At 37.4% G+C, this 22,518-nt stretch overlaps 1 protein-coding gene across 1 annotated transcript in view; it reads right to left on the reverse strand.

Annotated features, from left to right (window-relative positions):
• The window catches only part of ITGA1 (integrin subunit alpha 1), a 67,639-nt gene that overhangs the window by 23,466 nt on the left and 21,655 nt on the right, over positions 1-22,518 (reverse strand). Inside the window, exons 2-9 of the mRNA XM_057385373.1 lie at positions 14,739-14,859; positions 12,657-12,769; positions 11,616-11,704; positions 11,412-11,526; positions 10,640-10,767; positions 4,679-4,827; positions 2,820-2,970; positions 1,055-1,220 (exon numbers count right to left, since the gene is read on the reverse strand). Coding sequence (XP_057241356.1) covers positions 1,055-1,220; positions 2,820-2,970; positions 4,679-4,827; positions 10,640-10,767; positions 11,412-11,526; positions 11,616-11,704; positions 12,657-12,769; positions 14,739-14,859 — 1,032 coding nt within the window. The remainder of the gene's footprint in view (positions 1-1,054; positions 1,221-2,819; positions 2,971-4,678; positions 4,828-10,639; positions 10,768-11,411; positions 11,527-11,615; positions 11,705-12,656; positions 12,770-14,738; positions 14,860-22,518) is intronic.

The following is a 22,518-nucleotide window of genomic DNA, read 5'->3' on the forward strand; positions in this document are numbered from 1 at the left end:
CATTGAGCCTAAGTAGGCTAAACTTTGACCTTTAGAAAGATATTAGATTCTCCTCAAATTAATTCGTTTCAAAGCTGAGGGAACAAAATAGTTCAGAAAGTAAAAAGAGAAGAACATATAAACCATATTTTAATAAACTATGTTTATTACTGARAATATTTAGTAATAGCTGAAAGTGGTAATATTTGATCAAACTAAATGATACATTAAAAAAACCCCAACAAATATGTCTGAGAAATACACCTCCAATGTAGAATACCTGAAAATAGTTTCTCAATTTTGTACATTCAAGTCAATATTTTCCTTTGTTCTAGCTGTAAACTATGCTAGTCTAGCTACTTGGAAAGCTGAAGTGTTGAAAAAAATAGTCCAAATAGATGGATGTTTTCTTTGTATGACATGAATCCCTTCAAAGTTGGCCAGTATAATTGACATGAATCCCTTCAAAGTTGGCCAGTATAATTTATAACTAATAAACTCTGTCTCCTGTTACAAGTAGTGTTCTTGAAACAAACAGTGGTTTGGACAGTGTTGCCTCATTTGGATGGAGAATGTTTGCAGACATTATGAGAGAATGACTTTTCGTGTTAAAATCTGAGTACTRTTACCCCTCCCAAAGGAAAATGGTATTTTATTAACTTGAAACACCAAGTCCTTGTTAGCTTGTATAGCAAAGTAATATGCTGCAATTAATAACTAACCAAAAATAGACCCTAAACATTTAGGCAGAAAAACAGATGATCATGGGGTAAAACTGTGGTATGTGGCCATGTTTTTTACCTAAAAGAGGGCAACTCCTATTGACCCAGTTAAAACAGTATTTTACCCTATAAGGCTCTTGTCTCCACAGGCTCTATCTCCTCTGAATATATTCACATTTTTATCTATGATTTTGATGTCTATTATAAAATATTTTAATAATCAGATGGAAGAAACACCTGCAAAATAGATTTTATGCAGCACAATACATTTCAAAGGAAGATAAAGGCAGGTGTCCTTCTATTTGTTTCAGTTTTAATGCAGGCATAAAGTAAAATTTTAAATAATGTCATACCTTCCAGGGCAAATATTCTCTCTCCGAGTGCTTCAACAATGGTTAAAAGAGCTAATTCATCTGACACATTGAAAAAATGCTTTTCAGTAGGCTTACTGGCAATTGACTTTATTTCCTCTACAAATTTCTCAGTACTTAAGTTTCCTCTGCTGTAGCTGCCAAGAATCTAAAGAGAAGAAAAAACAAAACTAAGTTAAGTATACATTTCATAACCCATTTAAAAAGATACCATTGAGTTGGGTTGTCAGAGAATGGGGGAAAAATCGTATCTAACCTTCATTTGCTCAGTTAAAACCATGCTCAAACTGATTTGAAATGATTCTTTCCCAATACGGGCAGAACTGCATGAGGGCTCAGCTGTTTTTTTTTAAATATCATTTGACAGCAAAACAACTGTATGGTGTGATGTCTGGTATCTTGAATTGGACTTTTTACCTTTTCCTTACAAAATTCTAATAATTTATTCTATGATTTGTTGAAGTAGGCCATAATTTAGTAAAAAAAACCAACAAAACACTTCCCAAACCAGAGTACGCAATTACACTGGCTCCTGCATAACCAGCAGTTCTTATAACGTGCTATACATGCAATTAATGACAAGTTGATTAGGCACAGAATAACTCCTTATTCTGTGAAGATTTCTCTTTAAATACACATAATAACAACACTTGCATTCCATGTTAACAACTTCAACACAATACAAGATCTTAGCTTTGGTTTGCAGTTTTCACAGCGCTCCTGCAACAATTCTGGACACCTCAGAAAAAAACACCTCAAATTTCTCTGTTTCCCAGACAAACAGATACTTTTCATATGAGAAAAGGCTACATACATTCAACCTGATTTGAGAGGGAGATAAAAAACAAATTACTATGTTCTAGCATCTCAGCCCACTAGAGCAACTCAAATTTGGTTCTAAATGGTTTTTACTGCTAACAATTGTTGCMACATTGAGGACAACTTTTTCTTTAGTTATCTCTAACTTTATGAAGAAAATCACTGAAAGTTTGTGTGCTGCTGGACTCAACTTTTGTTTTATGTCTTTCTTTAAATTGAGTATAATCTCTTTCTTGAAGTTTTATGGTTTCATACCACCTTATTTTACCAAAAATAAGACAACAAAACAGAAAAAGGTAGCAAAGCAGAGGCAACAAAACAATAGCCCTTCAAAACTAACAGTGAAAAATAGAAGCTTTGTATATAAAATACGCAAATACAGTGGAATCTTAACATCATATCTATAATTAATGCTTCCATATTTCTTGATTGGGTGAACCTCTTCTCATTCAGCTACTAGGTTTGCTTACCATGAAAATGACAGTTTGAGAATGGAAGCATACAACACAGACATAATGAACATGCATTTTTGTCGTGGCTTACATTTGCTTTTTGTTTTTTTTTTTTTTTTTAAATAGGTAATGTTTCTATAGAAATTGCTTAGAAATTGTATTAGCCTGCTCTGCTCAATGTTGCTTTTAACAATATAAGGATTTGATTTAAAACTGTCCCTCAAACTCTTCCTCCTTTTTCTTCACAAAGGCACACACCTGTCATCACCTGGAAGACAGATAGATTGCTTTTCTTGTATGCTATAAAATCAGAAAGCAAATTTTTAATGTTTTTTTCAGCTTTTTCCTTTTTTTCCTCTCTGAAATAATTATATTTCCATAAAGATTCTGTGAAATGAACTTCTAAAACTGAAATTACATTTAGAAGATGAAACATGCTTTTAAGATTCTGAATTTTCCCATTAAATTTCACTTACAGCAATAGCAAATCTCTGAATGTTTTCATCTTCACAATCATCAATCACATCTTGTAATCTGTAGTTGTCATGTGATTCCCCATCAGTCACAATAACCATTACTTTTTGTACTCCTCTTCGTGCACCGTGTTCCTCAGTAAAAGCTTCTTCCCTAAAGGGACCATAAAGCGTTTCAGAGAAAGGCAATGTCAGCATTTAGCATCATATTTGCATAGCAAACCATAAACTAAAAGATTTTTTATTAACTAGGAAGCAGGAAATGGAGATTAATGTTAACCACGAACAAATACAAACAACTGCAATTGGAACTTGCATGACAGCTCATAGACAAAGTTTCACAGGCATTCATTCATTATTCACTCGAGAGCGATAGCAGAAAATACAAAGCCAGATAGTGAAAAATTCTTCCCCTCTACAAATAAACTTCTGGCACCTTAAAACAGCTCTTGGTGAAAAAAAAAAAAAAAAAAAAAAAGCAGCCAACACCCTCCCTTTCCAAAAACCCATGTAGAAAACCATCACCTGCTTCCACCCTACAGCAGCACTTCAAGCAGTCAAAGTATTTGCTCAGCTACAGCGCACCATGCACAGCCGCGATAACGCTGGGGACGTGGCACAAATGGGGTGTGGAGGAAGGCTGGGGCACCTGGTGGAATTCTGCAGCTTGCAAATGGGCAAACAGGCTCTGAGGCTTTGGACAGCTGCTCACCCAGACTCTGGACCTCACAAAGCAAGGCATGAGTAGGGCTCTGGAGCAGAAGGAAGGAAGCACGGCTCCCTCTTTTCAGAAAAATACCACAGAATTCTAAGACTGGCCATATGAGTGAAAGATGAGATTTACCACCGAAGATGGCCAGAAGGGGATGACTGAAAGAACAGAGGAAGCTTTTGCTTTCAGTTTCTGTTATACAAGCCTGCAGCAGTTTGTGGCACATGGGGGCTTGCTGCGCTAGATGTGGTTTCTGAGTACTTGGCATTTCCCAACTGGCTCTGCTTTCATGAACTTGTTCAGATCCTCAAGCTTCTGCTTGTATCTAAGGAAAACGCTACTGGCGAATAGACAAGAATTCAACTGTACACCATATTGACAAAACTTTGGTCAGATAATCAAATGGTTCATCAGAAGGATGCTGCATATTTCACTGAATGGTTGTTTGGAAAAAGTGAATGCAACCCTTTGTGGAATAAAACCATGCTTTCGTGATTGTTAAAAAAGAAAAAAAATCCCAGAAAAGAAAAAAAATATACCAGGATGAYATTGTCCAGTTTGAAATTTTCTGAGAGATTTTGCATTTTCTGCCTGTTCTATGAAAGTCTGATTTAATTTTTATCATAAAAGCATTTCTAAATATTGCTATTSCTGTAATCTCCCAATCTTTAATCTTCCAATGATTGAGAAGCTTCAAAGACTTAGGATATAAAATTTCTAGGCTTGCTGAGAAGTGTAGGCTCAAACATTGTAAYAATCAACTTTGGAATGAAAACAGATTAACATAAAAAATTCTATTTTTTCCTTTTTTCTCTGAAAAACTTGATTTTTTCATCCCTCTACATACACAGTTCCTRCTTGCTCTGAGTGGACATCAGATATTGCCAGCCCTTTGCTTTGGCCTACAACCCTGCTCCAAGTCTATTCTCTTTTCCTAATCCCTCCATTCAGGAGACAGCTGACTTTCGAGGGTCTCATACAAWTGCTGCTCTGGCTGCTGGATAGAGACTGCTTATTCACCTTCCCCCTAAATGATGTTTGCTCAGCTAAAATGAACATAGCCATGCCATGTTTTTAACACCAGAGGTCAGAATCACTGCCCTGTCTGCGTTTGTTTCCCCAGATGCAGGACAGCATCTCGCACGCATACCTGGCYGTGTCGATCCCCAGGGCTGTCATGGTTTGAGTGCCACCCCGCTGCCGTATCCTCGAGGCTGCAGCCATCACATCTTCTGTGGTCGAGTACGTATTCAGGAAAAATTCATGGACTACAGTCTGTCCATACTGAACAATTCCAACCTGAAACACACAGGTCATGTTAAAAACCACCTGCCCTTAAAGAAAACAACGCTGTCTCCTGCAGCATGTGTTTGCACCTAGAGCCAGGASAAGAACTGAACTCTCTTTCCTTGTATGTGTTCGAGCAAGACTAGCTAGATGACAGACTCATGAAACATTTTGAAGTTTCTAAATTGCTTTTTGAAGTTTCTAAAAGGCTTTTATTAAAGACTGGAATAAAGCCAAAAGCCATCTCAAGTCCTTGGTCTTCCTGGCTTGAGGCAACCTGGATCTCTGCTCTCCTCTAGGTCAGGGCAGACCAGCATCCCAGCCACCAGTCACCACTCCTCAAAACTGTTTTTCTTATAGCATGTTAGGTCATGGCTCACTCACAAATCCCTTAATTCCATTCAAATACAATATTCCTACATGCAATAGTTTATTTACCCTAAATCTAGGATAGAAACAGGAAGAGCCAATTATTCTTATCTTGATGAAGACAGCAGGACATCCGTGACATGGGCGTTCTCCCAGCAGGAGCTAAGTCAAAGTATCACCTGACAAGTGCCAGAGTGTAAAACATGAATGAAATGGTGGCTTTGGGACTGGGGCAGGGCAATGTAAAGCTCACAGATGACCTCAGCAGGACAAGTCTTTGTGTGGAAGACCAAYACATGGGATTGTGCAATAACCACAAAATGCCTGAGGGGACCTGCTGCGAAACCAGGAGTGGCGTAAAAAGACGAGCACTATTCTTAAATATTAATTAATTTCTCCCATTCATCTCTGTCAGTTTTAATATCTTGGCAGGTTCCTGACAGCTTTTACTGGGGAGAAGCCACACAATGTTCCATTACCATATTTCAATTTTATGTTACACATGGCAATTTATAGGTGTTATTTAGGATAATGCAGTATTACGTGGCATTTATGTCTCACTCATCTATTATTAAAAGCACTCTAGCATTAAGGTACTGAAGATCAATAAGACCTCTGGGATGTTTTTGCCATCATATTATTTTAGAAGTGGCTTAGTATGTACTTTACAATTGCTTTACAGGGCTTTTTTTCAGGTACTTTCAAAGCCTCTCAAATTCTGCACAATATTTGTTTGCTTGTAGCAGAAGGGTTAGAATTGAATAAATATTTCACAGTAAACATCAATAATATGATCATTATGAAATGCTAGTTACATGTGATTATGGGACTATAATTATAATGGAATGTGATARCAAAATCTATTTCCATACCATTTTGAAAACACAGTCAAATCTGGAAGAACTGATATAAGTTCAAAGTTACGGCAAGTTGCTGCCTTTCAGATATTTGTCTCTTTTCCAACTGCAGCAGAGAGAATGCAGAGGCTGCAATGTTCCCGTGAGCACAAGCCTGTTAACCCTGGGCAGTGTTTACAGAACCAACCAGGGCACTCTCTGTATCATCTCTCAGAGCACTCATGTGGCACTGAATAAACCACAGGCTGAAGATGAAATTTTTAACCTGTTCCCTCCAAGGCAACTGTTTTGTGGTGTGCATATGAAGTGACACACCATTTCCTGAATAGGATGCTGTTAGTCTTTAAAAACACTGCTGTTAACGGGTGATGAACAAGATATTTGCATCATGTCTGATTTTTTGGAGGAGGAGTAATGGGTCAAGGATTCTAGCACCATGTACCGAGTGTAATCAGACTACAGAATGCTGGGGAACTTGTAAGTTTGGATTCATGGGCTCCTTATCTGCAGCTTTGAGACTTTATTGGTACCAAGAAAGAAATCATCTGCTGAGTCCTGCCAGAGTGAAAAGCATCTGCCAGTCTATCATGATTGTAGAGACCCATGTTGGTGTTGTCATTTTCCTAAAAATAGATTACAGGCTGACATTGAGTTGTATCATTTCCTGTTTGAAAGGAAATGTCCATGATCACARCAAGTACACATTTTGAACATTTCCTTCTCAGGAAGTGAATGGGAAGAACATCTGAGTCTGAAAACTGCACTGTGTTGCATAGCTTGTAAATCAGGAAGGAAGGGGGGCATGTGGTTATCTTATGGGATACAATTATCATGTGGGACCCTTCCTTAGCACCAGCTCTGCACACACTGATCATCGTGTTCTACATATTCCATGGCATCAAAGATKAACCATTCCTTGATAAAGGGCAACAAAAAGCCTCTGAGAAAATGCTGCTAGGCTTCCTGTTCCAGTCTCCTCCAGGATCACAGAATAAAGTCCACCTTGTAAAATCAGAGTTATATTCTATTAGATGGCAATGAAGGTTTGAGCTTTTGTAGCATTTTCATCTGAAGGAAAACTACAAGTGGCACATATCTGCGATGCAAAAGTGCCTCTATCAGACTTCAGCAAGCCCCTAAGAATGATGCCTACAGGCATTGTATGTTTAATTTGCAACTGGAAAATGCAATAGTACTACACAAAAGGACATAATTATGCTCTACTCCAGAGAACCTATTATTTTTCCCAACATTACTGACCATAATCTATTGAACATTCTTGTAATTCTTAAGTTTATGTTCCCTTCCCTAGCATTCCATGGCTTTCACATTACACAAGGGAATAACTCTTTAATTGTCCCCAGTTCCTGTGAAAAGTGCTGTTCAAGAGAACAGGCAAGTGAAGGACTGTTGTACTTTGGAACAAAGCAGTTCTCAGGGTTACGATTTACTGTTGTCCTGTAAATTAATACAGATGTTTACTTGGAAAGTACATTCTGGCGTTCCCAATAAATTATTAAGCTAATCAATTTGGCAAAAAAACCCAACTAAAATAACAAAATGAAAGGAAAACCATTTAGTATGTGAAATCACGTTAGCGTTTTCAGCAATGGGATGTGGACAGAAATCAGAAATATTTTTAGATGTACTGATACTTAATGTCAAAGAAAAGCAGAGATGTCTTGGCAAGCATTAACGGATAATAGTTTTTTTTCAAAAGGAGATCTTCTTAGAGATATCTGAACCAAAACAACAAAAAAATTAATTCTCTCATATTTTGTTTACTTGAAGACACAAGTTAGTTGTAAACTCTTGCAAAGATCTTTCTTCATCCTTAGTGTTTGTAATACCTCTTAAATACACTTCTATCCTTCTGGAGACAAAACTAATCGTAAAATATGACATGGCATGACTTATTAGTGTACTGACACAGTCCCTTTGGAGACATAATAAGGTACAGGCCAAACATCTATAACTGCCTATGTCATATATTAATGGAAAAACAGGAACTRTCTGAAAAGGCCTTTCCAGCACAGCTTTAAAGCTAGAATTGAACTTATTCAAGTATTCTGCTTACTCTTTTGAGAGAAATTCACAGAAATTTGTTCATATGTAAGGGATTMAAAAACCTACCCTTCCATATTAAAAAGACAATTATCTCTATAACAGTTAAAAATGAGGCAAAAAAAGGTCAGGAGAAATATTTTGATTTTGTTCCATCTTCTTTTATTTCTGCATAATTCCTCTTTCATTTTCCACTTTTCTATCATCACTTTCCACTTAGTTCTTTTGTCCTAAAACTCAAGATACRCAGCTTAATCATCAGTATGGTGCTGTAGATTATCTGGAGATGCAAAAGAGGAAGGAACGGAAATACTGGAAAAAACCCATAAACCTCAACTTTCTTAATCTGAAACTGCAGGCTTTCACTTTCGAATCTACCAAAACATGGGACATKCTCTCCTGACAATTTCTCTCCTGACTTGCTACAAATCTAATGACCATTGTTCATGGAGGGAGTAAAAGTGGGGGGAAAAAATCTCAAAAGCCTTTAATCAAAACACAGTTTTGAACGAGGCACACCCAGTCTGCTAAGGAGTTATTCTCTAATCACCTCATTCCTTTCCTGTGCTAAACAAACTTAAATCAGTGAAAGTCCACCAATTTCTACAGGTTCAGTAAAAAAAAAATTAAAATGGAAAAATCAATTTAAACAGACAGAAAATAAGTTGTTATGCTTCTCTTCTGTGCTCCCAGAGGAGAGGGGATAAATAAGCCTGCTCTGTTGTTTCACCTCTTCCTCATTGTATAGTCATTTAAACATTTTTTCTGAGAAAAGAGACAGTGTGGGTGGGGGACAGAATAGAAACTCATTGCTAACTTCAGATGTGCCAGGGTTCCCTAGCAGGGGTGTCAGTGGAAAGGAGAGAGACATGTTCTGGGGAAGGAGGAAGGTAAGAGGGACTGAGAAAATTCCACCAAGCCTTTGCCTTCCATTTCCAGTTTTTCAGCCTCTCTCCTCCTTATCCCATTCTTATCTCCCTCTCAAATGTTTCTGCTCTGTAGCAAGCAGATGCCAAAGCTGACGTTCTCCAGTGACTATGTGTACGTGTGAGAAGAGGGGCAGCTATGCCAAACTGTGGGCACAAGGGATTTTGTAGGTGGAGGTGGGAGGCCGCTGGAGTGCTGGCCAGCGAGGGACCTTTTGTGCACGAGCTGAGCCACACAGACGAGGCAGTATTCCAAAACTGAACATAACAGAGGTGTGGCATTGTAAAAATTTAGGAGTTGCTGGGTGAGGAAGAGGAGTGAGGGTGCAGTGGAGGTGATTGCCCTGCATACCACTCCCATGAAGACCTTTGGGCAGAGGACAGGGATGATTTCCATGCAGACATTGCCCCATACTGGGAAGTTCAGATTTAAGTATTTTAAGATGCTACATGTTTCAGTAATCATCTCTCTAAGGGAACAGAAAGATTTTTTCCTTTCTGCTAAATTTCCTTCTTCCTCACAATATCTGAAGGAAATCGTGTTTGAAGCAACAGGACATGATTGTAAAGTTGACAATTTACAAGTTATTTTGTCAGCCAGYGTTCAGTATAGCCAACAGAGGACCTGGGTGGTTACCTGAAAACCCCAATGAACATGGAAAATGATGAGGGTAATACTCCCTGCAGACAGAGGGATCCTTTACATCTTCTCACAGTCTCCTCTGTGAAAGCAGGAGCTGAATATTAGGAGCTAACCCGAAACTGCAAAAATGCCTGTAGCATATAGTTTATTATAGGAAGTCCTGGAAAATCCTTGATTTTGGGAGGTGGAAAACATAGAAAGGAAAGGAAATGAAGAACAGTTTCTTCTCTTGCTGTTAACAAAGCTTTTTGTGTTAATACGTATCCCAGAGTCAGTGTTTCCCTCTTGCCAGAGTTCTCCTAGAACTGATATTTACATAAACTGTTCAGCAGCCTGTGGGACAAATGCCAGATCCTCAGGGGGGTAATTGGTCATAGCTCCATTAATTCTGATGGAACTGCACTGATTTATAGCAGCTGGGAATTTGGCCCTCTCCACTTATTATATAAATGCAGCTCCTGCCATTAATAACATGCAGCTAAGCAGCCACTCGTTAATTATGATTTCAAGGTTTAAAAGCTGTATGCCCGCTGTTCCACTGTGCTAAGAACACTGCTCCAAGACGCTTACAGCCAAAGGCTGTCCAAACCACRCATGTGTGCCTCGGAACAGCAGAAATGACCTTTGTGCTATGAAGTACAAAGGAAGACAAGAAGGGGCTGTGGAGAGGAAGGAAGTGGGAAAGGACACTACTCAAGCAGCCTCACTTAATGCACTTAACTTTTGTCTCTAGGTTAGAAAGTTGGTTTCTCCAGACTGCCTGAGCAGTGGGGGGAGGGATAGTCTTCCTGCCATTGCTGCTTGATGACTGAGTACTGACTTGTGGTTTCAGCTATTTTGCTTTAGTATCCTGCTGCCGTAAGTTCTTGGAATTGAAGAGGCCCATAGATGACACTATTATACCGTTTCCTGTAAATTGTTTCTTCATCTCAAATTAAAAAAGCATAAAATATCTACCATCTTACCTGTGTTTGCTGAGGACCTATATCCATGTTTCTCAGGAGGCTGTTCAGAAAGTCTGTGACACTCTCCCATGGATAAATGCTGTTGGACCCATCAAGGACTATGACAATGTCCAACTGAGTTTTACACTCTGCAACACAAATTGACATGTAAGAATTGACGCTAACAAGGAYCAGACTTATCTTTGTAATTAGTTACATCCATGTATATCCTTCTGCAGTGGGGCTGAACTGAAATRTTTGATGTTTACTACCCATTCTTCAACTTTTGCATTGTATTTCCTGTGACTCGTGCTCCCTTTATCAGAAAGGGCTTTCTTTTAAGTAAAAATTTAAAAATGGGAGATCACATAACTGGAGTATTTTGCAGGGACCCTTCCCCCACCCTTCCTTAATGTCAATTTTTTTGAAGGACCAGCTCTTCAAGATTTATATACATGTTGCTAAGCTGGGTTTGTATTAGGTCTCAATATGCCGTCATTATTTAAAATGAGTCTTTTGGCCATAAGTTAAAAACATAAGCAACTATTTTTAGCAATTGTGTTTGGATGTTACATAGCACTGTAATGATTGTTTATACTGAGACAAATTCCAAAAGTAGGAAGAATTTAGGTTATATACAGACAATGAAAACATTTACTTAACTTGGTAATGCTGGTAGCTAAGTTAAGCAGTTTTGTTTTTTTTTTTTTTTTGTATGCCTATGTGTATACATTTGTCTTGTTTGGCACTTTTTATTTTCGGACCCACAGGAGAATTCCTGTGGCATGCATACCTTGCACAGACGGAGCAATGGCTTCAACAGTTTCAAAAGTGGAGCTGACATTAGAACAAACTCCAGTGGTGTAATGCAAACGTCCACATTTATAAGCATAAAGTGGTCCACATGCCTTTAAAAAATGAAAAAGGGTGAAATGTTTTTGTTATGATACCCAAGAAAAAAACAGACTTTTAAAATTAGCAAAAAGTTCTCTCTTACCAGAAACCCTCCTTTTGGGTTAGTCACTAAGGTTGTTCCAAGAGTCATGTTTTCTTTTACTTCCACGACGTTAGGAACCGAAGTGGAAGCTATAAATAGATTAAAATGTTAAGTATTTGGGAACATGAAAACAAAATGTTAAATTATATATCCCCTAGTATGGAGCTTCCAGCTTCTAAAATAAAACMCAGACTGACACTGGTTTCATCAAATATTTTAGCACCCTTCCCCCTCCTCCTTCAATTGCAACAATCAAGACAAATTTCTGAGACTGGCTTTTATCCCAGAAAATTTGTCTGGGTTGCTGTCTCAAATAGTTTTCTTGAACCGCAAGAAAAGAAAAAAAAAGTAAAAATAACAGCCCAATGAAAACAAGATACTACTACGCACACACTTTTGTTAATTGGGAAAAAAACATCCATTTTTTCACTTTGTCTTCCTATGACTGAGTTAATAGCTTTTATATTTGTTCTTGTYGTGTTACATTACTGACATTTAGGTTTTCAAGGAACATGGAGAAAAAATGTCACAGGTATATTTAGTGGCATTCATAGTAACAGGAATTTCCTTCCAGTCCATATCAGGTATCTCTTCACTTGAGCAAGAAAATTACACCCATGTCATATTGTGATGTATCTGCCTAGTTACATTTTCATCAAAAGCTTACTGATGGCATTATGAAGGCTCTTGGCTTCAGGGAGCTTTGGAAAGGGTAATCCATGAAATTATGCTCCAAGACCTTTTTGGCTCAATGGCCAGGACTGCCAACCACAGTCAATTAATGTCAGTCATAATAAAGTTTTTATAACACAGTCACATGTCCATTCTAAAATTATGAGCATGTTTTCCACTGGACAATGAGAGCCTTAAAATGAAACTATTTTTAATGTTACAAAYACAACTTCCTTCATATTTAGGTCTGGAGCCCCAAGTAAATTTTCACTATAAAAACATTTCTAATGCATASTTACTAATTAAACATCTCCTAAGTTCTGACCTCTATTATTCCTCTACATGACACAGSTTTATTTCCTTTCATACCTGGTAAGTTCAGTTTTTCGCAGGGTAATGGGCTGTCCCGTCCTACAGGGCATTTGTAGACATCGCCTGTTCTTTTCTCAGGCTGGCCAACTAATGGTGAACCAATAAGTACCCTGCAAATGAAGTAAGTTACCTGAAATGTCTTCTTTCTAAAAGGGCACAAAAATTAGCAAATGAAGTTCACAGAGAGAGGACAGCTGCCAGAAGCTTCACACTTGCAGTACAGGRTGGAGAAAAAGAAAAGCATCTATTATGCCAGCTCAGATGCAACTGAAATAATAATGACACAGAAAGGAAATGTGCCTACATACCATATTACTGAACAGAATAAAATTTTAAGACATTCCAGTGGAAAATGAAAGCAATATAGGTGGTAGATAACAAGTATTAGAAGTAATACAGAAGGAGATACAYGCTTTATCTAATATGTTCTCGGTTTTTACAAGACCTTAGATGAAAACCTGTTTTCAATGCTCAGAAATCAAATGTCAAAGGAGARGCTCAAAAGTACTCATAGGATCAATTTAGTCTTAAATAATGTGGAGCAGCACTGTAACAGACATGTTCTTCCCTCTCATTAATAAAAAATGTTATTAAAAGAAATTTCAAACTTTTAAAACGCAGATAAGCTGAATGTGCCTGACATTGCCTGWAAGCTGATCGGTGAACATCGGGTTCATGCTCCTTTCACAGACAGAAAGAGCCCCAAGAACAGCAGTACACAGTCTGAAAGGCTATTTTGTCTCTTTGCACGAGAGAATCCCAGTGTTTTAGGGGATCCCTAKTTCACTGAGAAACAGCTGCAGTCAGGTTCATGGATCATCTGTTGCAGGAAAGCACTGTCTATGGCACTTAGATATTACAACAGCTGAAAAAATCCTCTCAAGGGTGCTTTCTCTTATTTATTCTTACCTATCAATTTACAAATTTTTGGTGTTAAATACTAATRTGCTGAAAGCTTGACAATTTACAGATTGGAGTTCAATTTCAGAGATATCCAGAATATAAAAACTGGTTTATACTGCATTTGGCTACTGATAGAACCACCATTGCCAGCTCATATTATTGTTAGCCTTTGAAGGGTTTCAGGGCAGTTTACAACAGTACAGCTTACTTTGCAAAACCCCAGCTCCTAGAATGGATTCCATTTCCTGAAGGTCTAAATTAGCTCAAAGAATTATTCTTATTCTCTCGTGGCCCTCATACAAATGTGTATTTAAATATCCTACAGTTGCAGCAATCAAGAACTAGCACATTCGAAGGCAGGCCCTGTAATTTAATTTTTTTGAGCAGTGATGGTCAGTCTGGCAGCCCAGATTGCTCAGGCACTGCAGAAGAGCCTTGCTGGCTGTCACACAGCCTCCTCCTGCCTGTCATTCCTGCATGCCATGCTGGAGTCCCTGGGTTTACCAAGAATGYCAGATTATTGACAAAGCTCTGGGAAAACCAGAGCAATCTGCAGAAAATGATGGAGATCTCATTCTGACCCTTTTTCCATGCAATTGTYATTTCAGTGCTCCAGCCCAGCTATTAGCCTCTGGAGTTGGTTTAACAAGGGAAAAGCACAGGTAGGTGTTTATCAAAACACCAAGAAGCAGTGATATGAGTGAGCATGCCAAAATACAGCCTCTACCTAGACCAACAGGAAGTAAAAGAGAGGTTAAGATAAAGGCTCCAAGTCCCAAATGCAAATATATTACCAGTTGCAAGACATAATGAGCCCTTCAGAAGGGAAGGCAGAGGGAGGCACTGTACTAGYAAATATTTTGACAGATAAGTATTCYAACCGAGTTAAAAAAACTCAGTTCACACAACCCCTGAAAGGAAACTTTAGAAAAAAAATATGACACAGATTATTTAGGTAAAATAGGATTAATTTCATTGCAAATGCATTAACATAAATGCATTAATGCCTGTTTCTCTCTCCCAGTCCTTCCAGATTTCCTCAGGACTGTGCACAAGTTTAAGAAATATGCCTGACAGAATCTGWCCCTAACTTGAAGACAAAAGTACACCACCTGAGTCACTGAATAACTGATAATTTGGAGTGTTCATTCAAAAACAAACAAAAAAAGAGCTTACCATTTCCCCTCCTCATTTTCATACTGTTGGACTGTGTACCCAAACATGTCTTCCAGAGGCCCACTGAAGGTCAGTGCATTTTTCACATCAACATTGGAAGTGCAAACAAGGTGAAAGAGAGCTTTAAAAAAATAACATTTAAAAATAAATTAATATGTAGCCGTACAAATGAACCCAAGTACTTCCAAGAAATCAAGGTTCAATTATGACTTAATGGAGGTATGAGAAAGTTGAAAGTGGCATTTGGGACATATGTAYCACAGCTTGTAAGAGATTTAAAACACATTTCCTCAAATACAGATATGCAGTTAAATTCAGAGCTGTTAGCAACTGGATTGCTGTATCCAAAACATATTTTTCAAAGTCCATCACTCATTTAAAAATCACAATTCAAATGACATTAAGTAAAATATTATCACCTTTAAGAATAAATAAGATTTTAGTTATTTTCCTTTTAGCTCCTTCCATTTCTAATGCAAGAATTTAACACAAAATGTTCCTTCCCTTATTCATGTAAGCAGTTCTTAAGGTTACTTAAATTAAGAATTAGCTAATTTTTAACACTTTGCAGAAAAAAAAAAAACATAAGAAAAGAATGAGGAAAAGCTTTTATTTGTATTTAATTTTAATCAGTGTTAGAGAAAAAAAAAATAAAGTTTCATCCTAATTCCTATAAACCATAGGAATTGYATTTGGAAAAGAATAAAATAATAAATAAAATAAATTTTCAATGCAACGATATGCTGATGTGTCCATAGTACCTATGTGTGGTTATTTGCAGAACTCCAATACTTATGCGTTTAGGAAAAGTTGCTATACAATGGAGATCTTGGACTATGAAGAGATCAGTCGAGAGCAAATGGTTCTTCTGACTGAAACCCTAAAGTTCAGTGATCATCATCAATGGAAATACTCCAAAAGTTCAACTGTACAGAAAGTTTCAAAAAAATTTGATATGCAGGGTAAAAATCCAACTTGACAAAGTACCTACAACCAACTGCAAGGCTCATTAAGAAGCAAAAATCACTATTTATATCTAAAAATAAGGCTATTTATCTTTACTATTTCTTACAGTGATCTCTTCTATGTTTGTCCTGTAAGTCAGTTTCAAAAGTAACCACTGACTCTGCTGCTGCAGTTGTATATTTAATTCGCAAGAGTCAAAAATTAGGTGAATTTGTACAACCTTAAGACTGCTTAAAAACATAAATATACATAAGTTTAATTTCATTTTAAAGAAGCATTTCATGACCCTTTGCTGACACTTAAGTTACATAAAAATTCCCAAATACCCAATACTTGCTGCATGTCAAAGCATCTACATAATGTCCAGTTACTAAAACACATCTGTGTTATTCACCATTGATTTGATGAAATTCTCATGGAAAGCTTGTTACTATAATTAAACTCCCAAGTGGTCAATGCTAATCTGTCTCTCTCAGCATCTTATTTCCTGCTTAATGCAGTAAAATTGTCACAGAAGACCATTTGTCATTCARTAGGTATTTCCAGTTTCACTGGACAGCAAAAAAAGGAAAAGTTTCATTTGTTTTATTTTAGTTTTTCTTCCTCCAGTCAGGGTCAGGAAATATAAAGAAGTGCAAAAAACTAAAACAGAGATTACTTTTATTCTTCAGAAAGTATTCATTGCAAGTGATAAGAAAGAATTAGTTGTTGACAGCCTGATGGAAAATAATTTGTTGGGAAATAATTTTGTTTTCCTTAAACATTTATGTTTGAAGAAAGTCTGCTATGCCTGTTCATGTGCAATAGGTGTTTCCCTCCCCCACTCTCAGTCATCCAAGTGTAATTAAARTGAACAAAACCAGTTTTTAGGAACTGAGTCAAGTTACCACTAGTTCAAATTTTCTTTTGTTAAATTTCAGAGTAAAAACAATTGCTATTGTTAATTTTCAAACCATATAAAAGATTGTAACCRTGTCATTTAGACTCACAATCTACCTCCCAGACAACGAAACAGCACAAATGAGTCACCTGCCAAAGTAACTGTAAGATCATTATTTAGTTGAAGAAGAATGGTAGAAGCAAAATCTACCCATGTTGACTTCTCTCTTTATGAGCTCCCCAAGTCTGCTTGCTTTAGCCTCCGAGCAAGAGGGACAGAACATCCTTCCAGAGGTCCTTGGAGGCATGCTCTTCTTCTTTCCTCTTTCCAACTTAAGATATTCTTCAACATTTACCATGATATGAAAGACTAAAGGCCACAAATTCCAGCTCATTTGCTTTCTCCTAAAGCAACCAAAGATTTCATGTGCACTCCATGCTCTGTTCACTTCACCCACGATATCCTCCACCATCACCCCATCATCTGCTGGTAGAGAAGCAGTTTCATCACTATGATGTAGTATTGACAACTATTGATTTTTACTCTGTAGTCATTAATGGAAATGGCCTTGAAGTTTCCTGAAGTGGTTGTGCAACATTCTCAAATATCATTATTTTAATGCATGCATTTCTGATCCTTGTAGTTGCAACAGCTGAAAATATGAAATGCTAAAACAAGCAAACTAGAAGAGGAATAAAAAATGCCCACTATTTGCCACCAACCACCCAAATCCTCATGCTAGGGAGTGAGGTCAAATAAGAATAAATAATAATAAGGCTTTCTTCTACAAAAATAAAGCTAGAGGAACSAAAATAAGCTAGATGGGCCAGACTGCCCAAAAATTATAATGAGGTGATGGCTCCATGTAGCAGAACAGACCTGTAGACATTGCTGGCAAAGAATATGTTGGAGGCCAAATGTAATGTGCTCAATGGGGATCTGAATAACATAATGGAAGACAAAACCACCGCAGTTTACAACCCACACAGGATGCACATCTGGTTCAGGAAATCCCCTTAGCTGGGGACATTTGGAAACTGGAAGAGGAGCATTACATATGCTTGCTTGGTTACTTTTTATCTGTGGCTATCAGCACACATGTACTCCTGCAGAAACGACACCGGAGAAAACACTATCTCAATTTGATCCAGGATGGCTGTCCTTTTGTTCTCTCATCTTCCCCTTCTATCTTAGCCAGAAGTCAGATGTTTTGAGGTCATACACAAACTGTGTGGCTTGTTTTAATATGCAAATTAATATGCAAATACTGCATGGCCTTTTGTGTCTTTCATGTTTTATGAAACATCATGAGCATAATGTTTTTGCATTAAAGTAAGGGTCATGATATGCAGTGTAAAATTAACTTATAAATAAATAGTTAATGTTTTTAAAGGTAGCTTGCTGCATTTTCCATAGATTCTGTAAAAGGAAATCTTGGAAGTCAAAGAGATGTTCAAACCACCAGATGGTAAATGGAAAAGTGGAGTTTACCACGACCTACATGACATACCTAACTAACAATAATCTACTGATTTACGGCAACTTGGCTTTACTTCATTTCTTAGTTCAGAGAACATTGTACACAGCAGCTGATGATCCATAGCATTTAAAAACACTACTGATTGTGAAAATTATATTAATATCTAGCTTGAATCTATCAAACCTCCAGTTGCTGTCGAAGATGGCAAGCATTCCCCATTGTTTCTAGCCAACTTGTGTATGAATTAAGAAGACTATTGGCAGAAGCAGTGGAAAAAGGGGAGCTACAGGGAAGTTGGAGAGGATTCTCTTCACAGTTATGGGTATTAAGGAGAAGAACATTTTTCATAAGGTAGGTAGTATTTGACTTAATCACAAATAATGTAGTTTGAGCTATTTCATGTTAAGTTAACAGAACGATTGCAAACAGATCAAAATTCACTAACACAGTTCAGAAGTGCGGAATATAAATGTTTTTCAAAGGTTAAAACTGAAGTTCCAGTTTTAACTTCATGCTCTCCAAGAAATGAGGCACTGCAGAAAACCTGGGGTAATGTCCCTCTCACTGCTGATTTACACTGAGCAGAACATGAGMTGATGCATGTGCCATTCTTTGCTTAGCACAGCTTGTACCTATACGTGGAAGGTTTGCACTCAGTCACCAAGACGACAACACAAATATTATTTCTATTACAAACCTAGAGTAGTAGCTCATACTTGTCCAGTAGCCACTAATAAATTTTTTTTCTGTTTTATTTAATGAGTTCTTTTAACTAAACGTTTGTGCTGTCTGGATGGTTATTCTGCCTCTTAACCATGCAAAACTACACTTTTCTGGGATGTGTCCACTAACATATAGCCTGGCTCTCTACTCTAAACTTAAAAACACAGAATTGGGAACCTTATCTTCCTAAGAAGATGGATATAAACATAACTCAATCTGCAGAACAAAGCCTAACACCTGGTTCTTTACTGATGAAAAATAGATCATCACAATAAATGACATCATGAAGACCAACTTAGACAAGGGAAGATAACTGAGTTAGGATATTTTAACTGTGTATRGTCTGTGGCCAAGAACAATTGCATACTCTATAAATAGAGGTTATGCTGAGAAATACAAATGTTTTCTTCCAAAAACAGGAAAGGACAAATTTACACTTAGCATTGTACAGGGCTAACACAGTGGCTGGGCACTACTTCTCCCTGACAGCATGTGGTCACCAAGTTATTTTTGTTTCATTTCACACTTACTGCTACAGCACTTCTGGTATCTTTATCAATTTATCTGCATTTGGCAGAAGACTGCAACGAAGCATATTTAGGTGCATCAAGGAGCACATCAAAACTAGTAGAAATTTTTGCATAATTATGCACAATTGGAAAACATTGGGAAATATGGAAAAAAAACAAAGTTAAAAAAATCAGACTGTCACCATTCTGGAATACAAAAGAGGATGCAGAAATTTAAGCTGAAGATTAAAATGAGATTACATATATTTAGACATCTTGGAAAACTAAAAAAAAAAAAAAAAAAAAAAAGCCTTAATGTTTGTGTAGCATGTATTATCATCAATGGTGTTGTAAAGATATTTTAAAATCTGTGAACAACAGAGGTGTGCTATACTGCAACAGGGAACTGTGGATGTGACCAAAATGTACTGAAAGGTAAGTGATATCAGAAAAGATGTCCTAATTGTAATACAGTAACTGGCCACCTTTAAAAGTATTTTACATCAATGTTGCAAAGATTACTAGTCTGATAATCTTAGAAAACCTATGAAACARCCAGCATAAAAGAATGCAAGTGGGGTGCTGGTAAATGTGACTCAGTGAGGGGGACCACTGATGTGGCCTCCCATAAAAGTTTATTTCCAAAATGGTGGCCAATAGTATCACACTCTGCAGTTTAAAAACTCTTTCACTCAAGGGAATTGATAGCACAGTGTGTTGGCACCTGGAAAGCAGAGCTGCAGCTCTCAGCTGGCTGGAATGAGCCAGCACAGAGAGCAAACTGTGATCTGAGTGCGCTGAGCCTCAGCAAATAAAACCTCCTCAAATCCGTATCTTTCAGTGGCACCGACCCAGCACCATGGATTTGATGCCTTAGGATTTTTAGTTTCTATATTGTCATGCGTCTGCATTCTTATATTTCTCTAGTACCACACTAAAACTACCATTCTCCAATCTTTAGACAAAACAATCCCTCTCTGAGCCTGAATCCAAGGACACCTCACTGCCTCAGAGCCTCAAAATATGTAAAGAACAGCGAATTGGAGGGGAGCAAGTTTGGGGTGGTTGACATCATCACCTGAAAAGATCATTGGAGAATTAAGACCCATTATGTTAATAAGGCAGAACTTAGAAAAGGTGAGGATCTCGTGACTCAGTATCCACTTTGGGTGTAGCCTCAGGATCAGGAGGCTTTTGTCTGCCCTAATGTACCAATAGGCCTGTTAGGCCTGTATTAAAGTTGTCTATTCTCATTCTCTTAAGTTTGTCTGGCTTCTGTTTTGGGTGAGCCTGACTGATAAGGCATCAGACTCGGGTCAGGGCTGGACTGCACCTGGCTGGTAGCAAGGAAGATTAAACATGCATCTACTTGCAAAGACATACCTATGGAAATGCTATTTTTAATAACGGCTCAGACATGTGAAAGCAGATTATTTGCTGGACCAGCAAATCTACACATTTTATTTTTTGCTTCACTTGTGATAATGTCACTGCAGAACTACACAGCCTTTTCCTGTGAAAAAGAGATTTAGCCACTGACRTGCCAAGTGGAAGAAAATATGACAGCATTGTACAATTGCTGCCTGTGAGTTCAGGGGCCACAGCGCTCTGGCCTCACTGCAGAAGGCCAAGGAGGCTGAGGCAGGAGTTCTTGTTGCATTCAGTTCTGCTTGGCTAAATATCAACATATTTCAAAACAGACTGTATATAATTAAAAAAATCAAGTTCAGAAACTTTTCCAGTAGTGCTTAAATCAGCCTTCTCTTTCTCTGGGCTACAAAAGAACTTTTGTATAATTTTGCCTCCAGCTCTTTTTCTTTAATCTTTAACCTTTGAAGAGCAAAAGACTGACTTTCTGGAAAGAGACTGAATAATTAATACACCATATCTTAATAGAAGTAGATAAATACCCCAAAAGACCAAGAAATATATATTTGAAAGCAATTACAGATTCAGTAGCCATATGCTTTTCAAAACCAATTAAATGCTTGGTACAACCCATTAAATAAAGCTCTCTTTACTGGTTTTGTGCTACATATTTTGTGCTGGAAAATAGCTTTATAATTCAGTGTCAAGTCTGAAAATATACTGAATCAATGCTTTGTAATGTGGTCCCAAATGAATAACACTATGCAACAGGCAAAACTTTTGGAAATATAATGGCAGAGACCAAGAATATGTCCCCCACTCAATTAGCAGTCACCAGAATAAAACTATTTTGTTCAAAATTTGGCACATGGTCTTTTCATCATCACAATCCTCAGCACTTTGCATTTTCTCACAGAAGGAAGAAAAAAGTCTTAGAARTAGGCAGTCACATACAGGAAACTGTGAGGCTACTAGACTTGTGCAGAAGCACAAAGACTTAGCAAATAAGTAGCTTGATGAAAGTGAAACAACTTTCACAAAATGTTTCATCTTGTCTCCAACGATTTCCAGTCCATCTTGTGGATGTAATTCTTTCCTCAACACTTCACACAAGTCTCTACAATCTCTGTGTTGCCCTCAGTGTCCATCCTACTTTGCTATTTCCTCACAAAAGCTCACTGGAGCTTTAATTTCCTACCTTTTAGCTTTATTTGTAAGGCAGAAACCATAGTTAAAATGAACATATATGATATTTTCTGAAACAGAACCTATCAGTAAGAGACAAGTAGGACATTTAGTTTGGTTTTCTACAAGTTTTAAATTTGTTCAGGTRTGATGAATCCCAGTTTTGCTGGCTGATGTCCTGCAAGCTTTCCATTGGGTAGCTTTCCTGAAACCAGCACTGTAGGTCAAGTACACCTTGTGTTGCGGGAAGCACAAGATACCAAGCCCCAAAGTCACTTCTTCCATAGTGATTTTTCATTTGACTTCACACTGTTAACCAGACTGTTTTTCCACACAAGCACACTTTATATATTACAGGTTAACTTTGTTGCTCTTAACCCAAAAAAAAAACTCCACCTAAATAGATCCAATATGAAACTTACTGTTTCCTTTAAACAAGAGTGGCATGATGGTAATTGAGTATCAAGTGTTATTCTTATCATGTGAAACAAGCCTAATCTTTTTCTTTTTTTTTTTTTTTTTTTTTTTTTTTTTTTTTTTTTTTTTAGCTAAGTAGCTTGCCACACCTTTTCTATGTTATCAAATCACATAAATCATGTCACTTCAAACAATAGTTCCTCTAATTTTATGCCTGTGATTCAATACAAAGATACAGCTGGCTTGTGCAAC

This window comes from Malurus melanocephalus, unplaced genomic scaffold (genome assembly GCF_030028575.1).
Source record: "Malurus melanocephalus ecotype Western Australia unplaced genomic scaffold, MMel_1.1 scaffold_819, whole genome shotgun sequence".
Lineage (NCBI taxonomy): Eukaryota > Metazoa > Chordata > Aves > Passeriformes > Maluridae > Malurus > Malurus melanocephalus.